This window comes from Neolamprologus brichardi, chromosome 16 (genome assembly GCF_056152115.1).
Source record: "Neolamprologus brichardi isolate AB-2024 chromosome 16, ASM5615211v1, whole genome shotgun sequence".
In the NCBI taxonomy this organism is placed as follows: domain Eukaryota; kingdom Metazoa; phylum Chordata; class Actinopteri; order Cichliformes; family Cichlidae; genus Neolamprologus; species Neolamprologus brichardi.
This window is the reverse complement of record NC_142119.1, coordinates 4,564,215-4,579,871: the sequence shown is the minus strand read 5'-3', so window position 1 is coordinate 4,579,871 and position 15,657 is coordinate 4,564,215. Positions and strand designations below refer to the sequence as shown.

General features: G+C 40.2%; 1 protein-coding gene across 4 annotated transcripts in view; it reads left to right on the top strand.

The window, feature by feature from the left end:
• The window catches only part of spegb (striated muscle enriched protein kinase b), a 40,640-nt gene extending 24,983 nt beyond the window's left edge, over window positions 1-15,657 (top strand). For 3 of the 4 annotated variants that reach the window (XM_006793699.3, XM_006793698.3, XM_087853112.1), the window contains exons 23-41: window positions 287-344; window positions 458-535; window positions 668-840; window positions 1,846-1,872; window positions 2,001-2,153; window positions 2,534-2,576; window positions 2,667-2,735; window positions 2,819-5,549; window positions 5,666-5,818; window positions 6,530-6,646; window positions 7,002-7,169; window positions 7,262-7,384; window positions 8,378-8,542; window positions 8,779-9,538; window positions 9,651-9,890; window positions 9,989-10,212; window positions 11,341-11,416; window positions 11,610-11,759; window positions 11,849-15,657. In XM_006793699.3, the coding sequence (XP_006793762.2) occupies window positions 287-344; window positions 458-535; window positions 668-840; window positions 1,846-1,872; window positions 2,001-2,153; window positions 2,534-2,576; window positions 2,667-2,735; window positions 2,819-5,549; window positions 5,666-5,818; window positions 6,530-6,646; window positions 7,002-7,169; window positions 7,262-7,384; window positions 8,378-8,542; window positions 8,779-9,538; window positions 9,651-9,890; window positions 9,989-10,212; window positions 11,341-11,416; window positions 11,610-11,759; window positions 11,849-12,101 (5,761 nt within the window). In that variant the 3' untranslated portion in view covers window positions 12,102-15,657. The remainder of the gene's footprint in view (window positions 1-286; window positions 345-457; window positions 536-667; window positions 841-1,845; window positions 1,873-2,000; window positions 2,154-2,533; window positions 2,577-2,666; window positions 2,736-2,818; window positions 5,550-5,665; window positions 5,819-6,529; window positions 6,647-7,001; window positions 7,170-7,261; window positions 7,385-8,377; window positions 8,543-8,778; window positions 9,539-9,650; window positions 9,891-9,988; window positions 10,213-11,340; window positions 11,417-11,609; window positions 11,760-11,848) is intronic. The other variant, XM_035909030.2, reaches the window with a different exon arrangement.

Here is a 15,657-nt window from a genome sequence, read left to right as displayed (position 1 = left end):
TGGAGGAAACATCAAAAGTAGTCAAAAATGGCCAATTATACCCTGGACCCCAGAGGGTTAAACGTTTTTTTTAAGTAACACAATAGTTACTTTTTAAGTAATTAATTACATTTAGAATCTTGTAACTCAGTTACTAACTCGGTTACTTTTCCAAAGAAGTACCTAGTAACTATAATTAATCACTTTTTCAAAGTAACTTGCCCAACACTGGTTATAACATAATAAATCATTTGTTTCAAAGTGCTTTTAATTTAACAAAAAGAAATGCCTTAACTGATCGTTAAAGATGCCACGAGGAGCTGCTTGACAGATTTACAAGAAAATCTACAGTAATGGAGTCTGATGTAAGGATCCCAATTTTTCACTAAGTAAATACTTTTATCTATATTTTCTTATTATCTGATCAAAACATTTTCTGTTTTTTTTTTTTTTGTTTGTTTGTTTTTTGGACCATCAGGTTCGTTCATGTATTAGACAACTTCTTGAAGGATTGGACTACCTTCATCATTCGAACATCATACACCTGGACATCAAGGTAGATAAATAAGAGTACTCATTGTATTCTTCCATCATCTTGTGTGTCAGAAGGTTATTTTTAAACGATCATATCAGTTGCACTTTCATAGCAGACAATGGGTTAGATATTATTTCCTAATTCTCTCATCAGCCTGAAAACATCCTCATGGCGGACCCCCATGGTGATCAAATCCGACTCTGTGATTTTGGCAACGCGGTGGAGATCACACCTGATGATGCTCAATACTGCAAATATGGCACACCAGAATTTGTTGCACCAGAAATTGTCAATCAGAGCCCCGTGTCAAAAGCAACAGATATATGGTATGACTCAGTCACACTACACTAAAAATAGGACAGAACCTTCCATGCGATTAGTGAAAATCAGAGGTAGCCCAATGATTGCACTGATTTGTTATGTATTTGTTTTTTGTTGAAACCCAGTTGCAATTAGTTGCAGTGACCAGCTGGTCGCCTAGAGGCTGAACGTGCAATGCCCTCAGTCTCTGGTCAACCACTTATATCTGTCTTAGTGGGTAGCAACCTGTCTCCAAGCAATCACAGTCCAACTCAGGCTAACTCTCTAACAGATGGCCAAAGGTTTGCAAATAGCAGCTATCTAGTTTTAAAAAAATAGACACATTGCCAACACATTTCAGTTGATCTGAGACTGTCTGTACTGATGAGTGCAACTTGTCTGTGACGCATCTTCTTGCAACAGCGGACTATGCTCAACAGGTTGCCAGGTGGTTTTATTCTGGTTTTATTTTCTATATAAGACCCCAACTCCGCCTTGCTTTTGAACCATATATTTTTATTTAAAACAGTAAATTTAAAAAAGAAAACAAAGTTCCCAATTCCCTACATCATTTTGTTGCCATCCTGCAACAATTAAATCACTATTTGTGAAGGAATTTTTACATTTTTGTTTCACATTTATGAGGTTCTGGGAGAACTCTGAATTGAATTTCCTACTGGGACTTTTTGTCTATGTTGACTGCAACAGTTTAGCATTTTTGGATGATTTATCACAAGTTAGCACAAACACATTGCATTTAATTTCCAGCTTGACTGCATTCAATTGCAAACTAATAGCAGATAGAGGGCAGACTGATTCTTTCTTATTGCTGTTTTCTTTTGCTTTTAAGACAGCAGCTGTATGTGAGTAGTTGTACACCTGGTCCCAAAGCAGTTTCAAAGCCAATAAGATCATGGTGGTTCCAGTAATTTTGATCATTCCACTGTTTTCCCTAATCTGACTATACAGTACTTACAAATATTTGTTAATGTCCTGATCTTAAACACTGTATTTTTTCTTTACTTTTCTAGGCCTGTTGGAGTAATAGCATATCTGTGGTAAGCACATTTTTTATTAGTTTCAATTTTCCATAATGCTAAAAACCTTTTTCAGTGTGTTGGTCAGGACTACATCTAAGTTTCTTATTAAGTTTGTTATTATTAAATGCTATTATTTCTCTTGTCAGTCTCACCGGTGTATCTCCATTTGCTGGCGAGAATGATCGCAGCTCTGTACTGAACATCAGAAACTATAACGTGGCTTTTGAGGAGGGCATGTTTGCCGATCTTTGCCGAGAAGCTAAAGGGTTCATCATAAAGCTGCTGGTGGCTGACAGACTGTGAGTAACACCGCTGTATCTCTTTTAGTCCAAGTTTCAATACTTGCAAACAGTTATGTGTCAACCACAGTAAAATCCTGACTTGATGGATAACTGTCAGTAGTTATTATGTATCATCGAATGTCATACATCAAATATAATAATTTATGAAAACAGTCATATCCAAGTCAACAACACTGAGTCGATGATCAGAAGTATAAAGATTTGACATTACATATTATTTTTATTCACTATACTGAGCTTGAATTTAATAAAATTAAAATCAAAGATTTTTGTTTCAGTATTTCCAGAATACTGGAATATTGTCTGATACTTATTTATCACATAGCCTATTGCAGATTTATTTATTTTCAGTTTTCATATTTGTTTTATCATTTTAGACGACCAGACACCCAGGAATGTCTCAGACACCCCTGGTTCAAGGTATGAATAAGTGATATTCATTTGGCAATTCTTAGTAAAGTCCCATTTCTCATTTATTTGTTTTAAATTTCATGTCCATTTATTGTACAGACCCTTAGTAAGGGGAAGGCCATAAGTACAGAGGCCTTAAAGAAATTTGTATCTCGCAGGAGGTGGCAGGTGAGATGGGTTGTAATTCTTAATTACTGCATGTTGAAAAGGTCACATTGTGGTACTTATTTTGTCACATTTTCCTTTTTTAGCGTTCTCTGATCAGCTATAAATCAAAAATGGTCATGAGGTCCATACCCGAATTGCTAAATGATTCCTCCAGCCATGTTTCCATCGCAATTCCCAGGCACCTTAAAGAGGGTTCGCCACCGCCATCATCTTCCTCTGATTCTGATGAGGACATAGATGAACTACCTTTTATTCCAATGCCACTTAACATGGACTTCTCTGGATCAAGGATGTCACTGAATGACATTCAGACCGATGAGCAGGAGGCAGGGAAGCAGAACGGAGCAAGTACCTGGTCTGGGTCTTCTGTTCAAGGCCAGGAGGCAATGGAGTGTGATCCTAAAGAAATGGATAAAGAAGGACTTGAAGTAGGAGGCAAAGGCCGCCTGAGGAAAAGATCATCACAACCCAATGAAAAGGGTTCTTCAGATGAGGAAGAATCACCTGCTGAATTGCCCCAAAAATCAGAGCTGTCTAGAAAACCACTGAGACGGGGTTCAAGCATGGAGTCAGACAAACCAGAAGGTGGACGACGAAGAGGAGAGCTAAGGCGTGGTGGCTCAGCTGATAGTGCATTGATGCTTCGGATTACACCAGAAGAAGCACCTGGAGAAGGAAGTCAAGATGATGGCAGAAGAGTTCTGAAGAAAGCTGTCTCTATGGAACTACCAAAAAGGAGCACCAGCCCAGGAACTGCCAAGATGAGCCAAGAAGACTATGCTCTCAAACTGGAGCTGATGAGGCAACGACTGCTTCGTGGTGGCTCTGTGGACAACAAGATGAGTGGACTAAGAGGACCTCTGTTGGAAACATTAGGAATGGGAGATGAAAAACGTGCAGTGTCCTCAGATCGGTATTCTCGTACAGTCCGTTTGGGCCCACCTCCACTAACAAGAGCTGCATCCAGTGATTTCCCGAGGGATGAAGTTCCTAAACCAAAAGTTTTGCGCAAAAGCACTTCTTTCAGTCAGGGGGATTCAGAACCCATACCTTTGCACCGCCGTTCAGGAGCTCCTCTGGAGATTCCCTTGGCACAGATAGAAGAGAGAAGGCTCAAAGAAGCTATATCTATGTCATCTCTAACAGAGCAAACCAAGCTAGACTCCCGCCCAGTGACTCCCAGGGAGCCTTCACCAAAACCGCCAACACCAGAGTCGGTTTTGCAGGAAAGTCCAACCAAAACTGAGAGTGAGGAATCGTTTATGGAAAAAGAGATAAAGCCAGATGAGACTATAAGTGAAAAGATGGAAGGGCTGACCACAGATAGCAATTTTGATGAGAGATCAAGCACCAGTGGATTCTCAGAGAAGGACATGAGTATTTCAGAAGAACCAATGATGGAATCAGAGTCTGTAGGTCAGAGAATTCCTACACCTTCTTCTATGGTCCAAAGTCCTGCATTAGAAGAGAAAATGGAAGAGGAAGAAGAGGGAGAAAAGAAGCATGAAGAAAAGGAAGAGTTAATGAAAGAAGAAGAGGAAAGAGTTGATACTGTCACTGAATCAAACACTAAGGAAAACGTCAAAGATGTTATAGAAGATATAGAAGAGAAAGTAACTATCCCTGAGAAATCCCCTGAGGTGACAATAACAACAAGCTCATTTATGCTGAGACCAACACAAGAATATTCCACTTCCCCAGGAAAAGTTGTTTCAACGTATGTGACACCCTCGCTTCCCGCTCGAGTTGTTCTGCCAGATGGAAGGACTTCAGCATATGCCAGTATAATGCAGACTATGATGGTCCCCACACTTCAGCCACTCAGTGAGCCACCGCTAGGCCCTTCTACACCTGTTGTTACTCCAACGATTTCATCATCCCCAGTATCAACTGGTATATCTTCCCCTGCCAGCTTTGAAATACCTGGTCCACAAAAGCCAGCCACCGTTTCAACCACTGAGCACCCTGCTGTATATTCGAGAGTAGCATCACCAGAGATGATAACAAAAGAATCCACTCCACCCAAGACTGTTACATATTCTTCAGCCCAAGAAGGGCTTTCAGCAGGAGCAGACCTACAGGATATCACCTCTGAAGAGGTCTTTGAGGCACGCTTTAAAAAACGTGAATCTTCTCTCACCAGAAGTCTGAAGTTTCTGTCACGCTCAAAGCAAGATGATGGATTACAAGCTGCTGCAGATTCTACAGAGAAAAGTGAAGAGATATACAGACCTGGGCCAACAGGTGCACCTTTAGAATTAAAACCAAGAAGACTTGAGGAGAAGTCAAAGTCAGTCCAGGATCTTCGTGAAGCTCAAAAGGACCAAGGCTTTATGAGAAGGCTCTCAATGCGCTTGAGGAGGACTCCATCAACAGAGCGCAAAGAGGAAATGATGAAGGAAGATGATTCTGTTGCCTCGAGACGTAGGCTTTCTTGGACTCTTGGCCGAAGAGGGTCTCAGGAAAAGAAAGAAGTAGAGATGTCAAGAATGGATGGGGGAACTGAGAGATTGATGGAAAATGATGAAAAAGAGATTAAGAAACCAAATGAATCACCAGTGTTGGCAATGCGCAGGAAAATTGAATCAACAGTTGCTGGGATCTCTACAAGAATCCGCAGCTACTCAGAGGAGAGAAGAGCATCAGAAGACAAGGAACCCAAGAGGACACCCATTCTTTCCATGCTTCGTCGTTCAACATCAGAGAGCCGTGCAACGAAAGTTCCTCAGAACCAGCTAGCATCTCAGGCCACTAATGGTGCCTCAACAGAGTCTCTAGAGTCTATGTCCAGCCTAAAATCAGACACAGCAAAGGGTATGTCCAGTTACCTTTCCATTTTGAATCAATATTTTACCAGAGGACTATCTGTTGTACTTTTTTAAGAGTGATGTCATTTATAAAGCTTTTCTTTCCTATTTCTTTTCTTGTAGCAGGCTTGGAGGCTGAGCGCAGATCCCGCTGGGATCGATGGGGCCTGACTAGAGGGAGGCGAGATAAGACAGTATCACAGCCTGACATACCAACAGCAATCTCCAGAGATAGTAGTTCCTTACGTTCACGCCAATACTCCAAACTGGCTTCTGGTAAGTTATATAAGAGTGTGCATAAAGTATTTGGGTAAGGCAATGATGACATTTAGTATGGGCCTCCTTTTATTTCAATAGGAAGACCACTTACTTATATGTAGCCATTAAATACGAAGCTACAGCCAGCAGACACTTCACTTTCTTTACCAGACCAGAAATAAAACCAAACATCACCAGCAAAGAGTGGATCTGTGACATTATTGTCACCGTGCAATAGTGGTATTTTATAATGTGACAGTTTCCATCTGCTTGGTCAAAGTGCTTGTGACTAAGAAATATATTTTTAGCAAAATGTATATTTCAGTCAGACTGGGAAGCCTCAGGCGCAAAAAGCAGCAGCAAGACCCCATTACAAAAAAATGCAACCATCACTTGATACAAATAAGCCAAAAACAGCATTAAAATAACAAGGTGGTAGTGGGTTGTAAAGCATCTTGCAAAGGCTACAACAGCCACAGACATGCTATATTAGTTATATAGTTAATAGTTATCTTGAGACACGTTATATTTTAAAGTAACATTATGATGTAAATAGGGTTTTATACATGACATTTGCCCAATAGGATGTACAGAAATGTATTTGCTGAGGCCTCAGATATGCTCAATTTCAGATTTTTTAAAAAATTACTTCATAATCATAACTGTTAGTTTTACCTTTCATCATACAGTATTTATGCGATTAATTATTGTAATGTCTTCAACTTCCAGATTTCCCTCCAGTATTCCATATCAAGCTGAGAGATCATGTGCTGCTGGAGGGAGATCCAGTGACGCTCAGCTGTTTGCCAGCTGGAAGTCCCCACCCACACATTACCTGGATGAAAGGTGATGATCTTTAAAGTGAATAAACAGTAGTGTCTTAGTGAGGGTAATACATGTGCGTGTGAATAGAATCATTTTGTTTGCTTTTTGCAGTAATTTGCATAATTCCTCTAACATCCATGAGTGCAGAGACACATTACGTTGCATATTGATGCAAATATGATGTAATTACAAATGCTACATACAGTGAACATAAATGTTGCTGTTGGTAAAAGGAGTTTGGAGTGGTATCCTTAAACAGCATAAATGGGCTTAAATTCACAACCAGACACAGGGCAAGTAAGAAAAGGGTAGGTAAGAAAAAGGAAATAAATATTCACCTTTAAAATTCCCTTCCTGTGCATATGTGCTTTCTCAGACAAGAAGCCCCTAGAGATTGATGCCAGGATGAATATGATTGCTTGTCCTGATGGCCGGCAGCTGCTGATGATAATGCAGACCACCAAAAAGGACGCAGGGGTCTATGAATGTGTGGCTACGAACCCGCTGGCCTCAGTATCAAGCTCTTGCACAATATCTCTTGCACGTAAGAAATGAGACATTGTTTGAGTCTTTGAAGAAGTACGTTTACTTCATCCCAACAGTATTACTAGTAATACTAATATATTTGTTTTACAGGCCTGCCCAACCGTCCTGGGACCCCAGAGATTCCTCAGAAGTACAACAACACTGCACTGGTTCTGTGGAGGCCTTCAGACACAATGGCTCCCTGCACATACTCTCTGGAGAGGCGAGCAGAGGGTCTGTGTTTGCAATAATTCTGTAATCTAGATGAACACTGCTGTACATCCATTGTTAGATTTATTAGACCTATCCTAAGTAACTCTCCAAAAGTTGATTCTGTTCATCTGGACGTAGCGTTTTCAGTGGGAGGATGTCACTCATCCAAGTGACTTCTTCAGTCTCAGCTGACTGCAGGTTTCACCAATCTTATAAACAGTACATTTGCATAATAAGTGAAACCAGCCCACTGAAGGAACAATGAGCTGTGAGGTCGCCTTCATCATAATTATGCAAATTCTCATGACCATTGATCAAAGACCACTGATCAATGGCCATGAGTCCCATTCACAGAGAGTTGGGGAATGGCTGCAATCACAGGATTGTAAGATGGTGACAGATGTACCCTTAGGCCCCCTCCTCGATTAGAAATGGTCTTTCCCTTTTCACGTAAATGGCCTCCTTGACTCCGCCCTCAAACCAGCGTTCCTCCCTGTCCAGGATGTTACATCCTCATCATTGAAAGAGTGTCCACAGGCCTCTTTCAATGATGAGATGCATGATTGAGAATGCATCAAGACGATGTCCTAAGTAACCCTTTCAAAACCTAAAACTGAGGTTTTGAAAGGACTACACTGAACAAACTTGGGTCTCAAACAAGCACAGAAAAACACATGTATTGCATATATATATTTCATGAGACATGGCGAGTGACAAAGAGGAATTGCAACTAGAATCCCAGACACTGCATATCTCTATTTGGTTGCCATGTGGCCCTTGGGGATAAAGTCTTTCTGATTCTGATTCTGATATAGGCTTTAAGCTAAGATCACTTGATCAAGTATCATAAGGAGACACACTAATGTGTTTTAGGTGTACTTGTGTTTAACTCTTAAGCATGTCTTTTTAAATTAAATTAAATAAAGACAAAAAACCTCAGTCAAAGGGAGTATTTAATTTCATACTGCTACTTTAAGCAAGTGATCTTAATATTCCTTCCACATCTGTCCTCAGGTGAGAACAACTGGCTGATTGTGGCCACTGGGATAGCAGACTGTTATTACAATGTGACTGACTTACCAGCAGGGGGCTCCTTCAGATTCAGGGTGGCATGTGTCAACAAAGCTGGCCAGGGCCCCTACAGCAACCTCTCAAAGGTCTTGAGCATGGATGCCTCAGGTATTTAAAGAAAACTTTCAATTGTTTTACATACCCTTGTTAATGAAATGATTAAAGAACTTTCAAAACTGAAAGATTTACATTTGTATCTTTCGTTGTTGTTGTTCTTTTTGATGGAATAAGATATATATGACAAATTATTCGACTCCACTTGCGGTAAAACAAACCTCTGTGTTGAATTTGTTGCATTAATGCATAAAATCAAGTAGCCTCTTGCCTTTTCTTGTTTTTCATAGAACCAGCTAAATCCAGCGCCACAGTAGTGGTGAAGACTGTTCCTGCAATTTCTCCTCCTCCCCCTGCTGTAATGATGTCATCCATGAAAGTGCCTCCCATGAAGCTAGCTCCCAGTAAATCCACAACAGTGACGAATGCCCAACTTGCCCCTCCATCAACATCAGCTCCTGCTCCACCTTTGGTTAAATCTGCCTCTCCAGTAACCATCAGTCCTGCTGTTAGTACTGCCCCGACAGAGCCGGCTCCTGCTAAGACCACAACAACTGCCCAAGCCACACCAGCCAAAGCCAAGAGCTCTATTAGCATCAGTGTGAGCAAACCCCAGACAAAGCTGACACCCCCGCCTGTTGTTCCACCCAAACCTCAGAGTCCAGTACATACTGTCCCCCAGTTGACCAACGAACCTCCGTCCCCTGTTCCACCACCTGCACCTATAATAGGGAAACCTATTTCATCTGTGCCAATGTATGTGCCAGCTGCCACTGCTCGTGCTACTCCACCTTCCCAAACTACTTCCACCCCGACAACTACCACCCCTTCAGTCACTCCCGCAACCATCTCCCCACCTGTGGTGGTGGTGCAGAGCTTGACACCAGTGTTGCAAGGAGGGGACACCCGCACTACCCCATCTGGGCGGATCACTCCATCAGGACGGATCACTCCATCAGGACGTAGGACCCCACTGGGGAAGCCTGGAGAGGGATCTCTGCGTCAGGGAGTTCCACAGAAACCGTATACATTCATGGATGAGAAAGCAAGGTGATAAGTGTTGTAAAACATTTACGGTCTGAATTAGTAGCTATTTATAATTGACATGGAGAATTTTCTGTGCTTTTCCATTGGAAGTTTATATAATTTCTTTCTCATGCAGAGGTCGGTTTGGTGTGATCCGTGAATGTCGGGAGAACGCCACAGGCAACCTTTTCATGGCTAAGATTGTTCCATATGAGGCAGACAACAAGCAAGCAGTGCTGCAGGAATATGACATTCTCAAGTCGCTTCATCACGAAAGGATCATGGCTCTACACGAAGCCTATGTCACGCCACGCTACCTGGTGCTTATCTCTGAGTACTGCAGTGGGAAGGAGCTGCTCTACAGCCTTATTGATAGGTATGATTTGATGGGCCATTTTTAGCACTATCCATAAACGAGTGCCCTAAACTGTTCTACTTGGAGTGGTTAAGAAGCTGTTTAATCGTGTCTCTTAGATTCCGTTACTCGGAAGACGACGTGGTAACCTATGTCGTGCAGATCCTCCAAGGTTTGGACTACCTCCACGCTCGACGCATCCTCCACCTGGACATCAAGCCGGACAATATCATTGTCACCCATATGAATGTCATCAAGATCATTGACTTTGGCAGTGCTCAGACATACAACCCTCTCTTCCTGAAGCAATTCAGTCCTCCTGTTGGAACACTGGAGTACATGTGTAAGGATTTTTGTTTTTTAACAGTGCAATGGCAATAATACAATGATGACAATAATAACTATGGAAAATCTTATGATAATAAATTCCTTAATTAGAGTTCAACTTAAAAGGCTCCAAACCATGAGAGTGCCTTGAAGCAGCTGCTGCTGTGATTTGACACTATATAATGAAAATGGAATTGAAATTAAATAGAGCGGAGAACCACCAATCATGACAGTTTCTGTCTAATTGCTCAACACAGCAGAGCAATCAAGAGTTTAAAAGGCAGATATTTTACTTACAAGTGGATGAAGACTAAAACAGAGCTGATAGGGAGCAAATATTGAATGTATTTTCATCTGAAAACCTTCAGCATATTACAAAATGAATGCTGTTCTTTTTAAGTTTAATGAGCATGTCAGCCAGTGTTTGCTAAATGTAAGATAACTTCATACAGAGAAAATATTTTGTATGTACCGATAGCAGGATGTACATAAATGGTTATAAATCAGTCATTTGACCCACTTTTTTTACTATAATGAACTTCAGTAAAGGTAGTGGCTATACAAGTGTGGCCTTTCCACCTATTCCACCCATGTTATCTTTGGGACAACAGATAATCAAATTGTCATGAGATAATTCATTTTCTCAGTGTTTAACAAGCTGCCTACAGCAGCATTAGTTAACTTACAGTTTTAGCCAACTAGCTAGCTTGAAAGCAGTGTGAAATATTTGAGTCAGTTGACACTGTCAAGTGAAACTGACCATACAAGTTGATTTATGTTGGAACTACGAGAGGGTCCTTGGAATTGTTTTTCATTTATAAGAGAGCCTTTGATTATACTACTCAATATATATGTACTGAATAACTGATGGTTTTAAACCAACGCAGTTAAAGAATAACGATTGTGCATTTAAATATGGACTTTGTCTTTTGGATATATTATAACTATAATAGATATATTATAGTTATCTTGGGCATTGTGAATAGAGAAACAACCTTTGTGTACGTTATGTAATCTTAACTGTGGCCATTTATCAGGACAGAAATTCTAACACACACAAACAAAAATCTAAGTCAAAGTGATAAATGAAAGCTCTTTGTACACACAGATAATAAAGGCTGTGAATTTGTCCTTTTTCTTGCAGCTCCAGAGATGTTGAAAGGGGATGTTGTGGGCCCACCAGCTGACATCTGGAGTGTAGGCGTGCTTACTTTCATCATGTGAGTATTGCTTTCACAGCTTCCACCCTCTAAGTTCTCTTTAAATAGAAATATATTTGTGTTCTTTATATAAGATCAGGCTTATGATTAAGAATGGTCTGCTACATTTGTATTTTTAATTTCAAGACTTTTTAGGTATCATTCTATTATATATTTCTTTTGCTAGTATGAAATCTTCCTCCTGATTTTTCAGGTTGAGCGGCAGGTCGGCTTTCATGGATAATGATCCTCAGGAGACTGAAGCCAGAATCCAGGCAGCAAAGTTTGACCTCTCTAAACTTTACCAGAATGTGTCCCAAAGTGCCTCTCTGTTTCTTAAAAAGATCCTCTGTAGCTACCCATGGTAAGCTGAATAATGGATTAGTCTCATTTTTGCCGTACTTTGAAAGTATTGCCAATTTGTAATATTTGGCTCCTTGTCATCATCAACAGGGCCCGTCCATCCATCAAGGACTGCTTCAGCAACTCCTGGCTTCAAGATGCCTACTTGATGCGCCTTCGTAGGCAAACTCTTACCTTTACAACCACCCGTCTCAAGGAATTCTTGGCTGACCAGCAGCGCAGGCGAGCGGAGGTGGCAACCAAGCACAAAGTTCTCCTGCGGTCTTACCAGAGCTCGCCACAAACCCCCACTAGCCCTGCCACACCGAATGTGCCAGTATCACCCACTGCACCTGTCACCTAGTGAAAAGAACTTCCACACCATTGTGGCAGGACTTTATGGTGGGAATGAGGGCAAACATCCTCCAAGCGAGATAAAACTTGAGGCTACAGTGAGGTGGTCCCTCCAGGTCTGACTTGAACTTGATCAGAAGAAGAAAAACTCACAAAACCAGCAATGGCTGTGATCTACAGAAACATAATTTCTATTTCTTATCTGGTTCTAAAAGAGAATCTAATGCATTAAGGAACTCTCTGAAAGAGCCTGACTGCATTTTATATACCGTGAACCTTGTTCATACAGGGCAGGCCGTTCTTTTCAAGCTAGTACCTCAAGGTTTGTAACTTTGCAAACATTTTTGAATTAATTCCTTTCTTACTGTTGGCTGAACATTGTAAAGAGAGGAAAAACAAATACAGTGTGATCACCGGCCATAATTTAGTAGAAAAGCTCATTTAATTCCTCAGCAAAAAGCTCTTAGCACAACTTTAAAATAAGGGATAATCTACATAATTAAAAGTACACATTGAAACAACTGATACCTTTGTCACTGGAGCACATCTAAAATAGTAGTCTATAGTTGATATTCTAATGTTTCCTGACTAGAATTTTTAATGCATTATCATCCCATGGCATCAGATAATGCTGTTTTTGTCAGATGCTGCCAGCATCTTCTCTCTGTTGCACAGAGGCAGGGATGGTATTGGCCACAGAGAGGTAGCAGTTGTGTTTCAGAGATATTAGGTATTAGGATGGAGGTGTTGCAGTGGTAGGAGACCCAGGTTCACGTCAGATTGAAACTTTTGTGTTTACTACACGTTTTGGGGTTTTTTTTGTTGTTTTTTTCACTTGCTGATTTGTTTTGGGTGTGGTGGTGGAGTGGGTAGCACTGTCCCCTCACAGCAAGAACATTCAAACTTCCTTGTCTTTGACTTTCTCTGTGGAATTCCCATCTTCGCCATGTCCCTGCATGGGTTGACTTGGCTATTTTAAGTGTGTTACAGTAGTAGATGTGAGAGTGTGTGCCACAAACCCACGTTGGATAAGCACTAAAGAAGAGGGATGGCTGAATTTTCTGGTTAAGTTTAGTTTAGGGGTAAGAAAAATGACTGGCAAGGTGGAGCTGTGGTTAGCATGGTTGCTTCACAGCAACAGCGAGTCTGAATCTGCCATCATTCTATGTGGACTTTGTGTGTTCTGCCTGAGCCTGTTTGGGGTTTCTCTGGGTACCCCTGCAGATGTTTCTTCCCACAGGCCAAAATAAGTAGTTAAGAAAATGGATGGGTGATGGGTAAAATATACATAACATTTACCCTGGATGTCAAAAAATGAGTCCGGAGTGTCAGTCCTGTGTCATAAAGGCCACAGTCCAGTGTATCAGGGCACAGATGCTGAACAATGCCTTGTGTAACCCAGCGATGTCTGCAGCTTTGACAAAACAGCATTAATGAAAGCCAAGGTAAGGAGAGAGGGTTGTAAATGCACTGAATTATGTCTAATTCTGTGTCCTTGATTTAAACAAAAGTCACTCTCCAAACCCACAAACGAGTTTAGGGAATTGTAGTGGTATGATTGTGCTGTTGGCACTTCAGTGATTTTAAAGACTGTAGCAGTTCCAGAAAGTTTTTGTTTGTTTGTTTGTTTGTTTTTAAAAAATATGTACTGAGTTAAGAGGAAACTCTGCTGGCTTCTCTACAAGGGCTATTAGAATAGGACACTTGTCTGCATTTTCCCCTTTCCTTGTGTTCTTAGACAGCACGGTAATGATGATCTCATTCTCAAAAGCAGAATTTACTTTTTAAATTTCTTATTCTGTTGTCATCTTTGAGCTTCCATATAAAACTGTTTTTCTCCCAGTGATAATGTGGACAGTTTTGCAGGGCAAATAGGCATTAGTTTCTTCACCACAGATAAGCTGTCATTGGCTTAAAGTAAACTCTTAAAATAAAAATTAAATAATAGACCTTTCTGAGTGTATTAGTCCTTATTTTAGTGTTTTTAATTACCAACAGCTACTGCTTTGAGAAAGCAGTTTGCTTCATTGTTTTTAAAGAATGTAGGCTTAACCGGCAAAACCTTTTTTTAATATATAAAAAGACGTTAAAATCGTTATAATTAGCATTAAGCTGAACCTAAATTATGTATAGCCTCAATTATATGTTTCCATGCTGTACAAGCATACAAGACACCATAAGCACTAATAGCATAAATTCATCATATGAGCCCTGAAGACCATAATAAACATCGGATCACAAAAAGTAAAACCTTTAGAAAATCTAGTGGTTCTCAAGCTGTGGGGCAGGCCCCAATGATGGGGCTTAGAGCCACTGCAGGTGGCTTTAGAAAATATGGAGTGAAACTAAGTTGAATCAATATTATTTATGAAAAAAAATGAAAGAGTTCGCAGATACAACTGTGCATCTACTCTACTCATTTGTTTCATTGAAGTTGAAATAACTGAAATGTAAACTTTCTCAAGTGGGGCATGCCAGAAAAAGCTGTCTATAAAAGATATATTTAAGTATGGATATCCATAAATATGCAGATCTGAATATATGTTTTAAATATTATATACACAGTAAATTATGAAAGGCTCTGTAACTGCTTTATTTTCAGAGAAAAAAATATAATAATATTCCAAACATTTGTTTGGAATCTGTCCTCTTAGAGTCAGCACTTTGGCTCTAGCACTAAACTGAACACAGATTCTATCATTTTACGGCACATCAAAGGCTAATTTGCTTTTTTATAATATATGCTTTCCCCTTTGGGGGTAAACTAAGTTTTCAGACCAGCACATTTGATTTTTGATGCTGTTGCTTTCATACGTACTGATGTCAAGCACAGATTTGCTCACTTAACTCAAAGTGTAACACTTATGATAGTTTAGATCCATTTGTGGATGGATTCGGTTTTTCTGGTGTTTAAAAGCTGCTTCATACATAAAATCATGAGTTGTTTTACTGTGTATTAACTGACAAGTAGTTGGTAATTCTATGAAATTATTTCACTGTTGCTTTATTGTCTAATGCTATTGCTAGATAAATACTGCCCTTCTGCAGCTCTTGTCTTCTTTGGCTCCTTTTCCTATGCAGAGTATAATCACTAGGGGAATTGTTTCAAACCTGAATGGAAACATGCAAGTCCTGCATGAAATGCAACGTTGCATTAAATCCTAAATGTCTGTGCAATTTATAATAACTTTATTTGTTCATCTTTTAAATGAAATGACAGCTGTTTGTAAGCAGACGACACGAGTTTGGGTTGGGGGGGGGGGACACTAGAGCGCTCTACATTTTGTATTAAAATTTTGTGGAATGTGTTGCAGTGCCTCGTGACAGATATTAGACTCACAGAGATTGTAGTTTGTCAAAAAGAATGACTATTTCTTTATTTTGATAATATGACTGTGGCCGCTTTGTGTGCGTGTGTCTTTTGCAAATTGTTTATTTATTGAGTGACTGTATTTGTTACGGCTTCTGCTTTTTATCTGTGAAACATTTGAATCTGGCATGGAAATGGCATGACAGTTGTTAAGATTAAGAACAATAAAGGAAATGTGACAAATATAAGGGGGAAA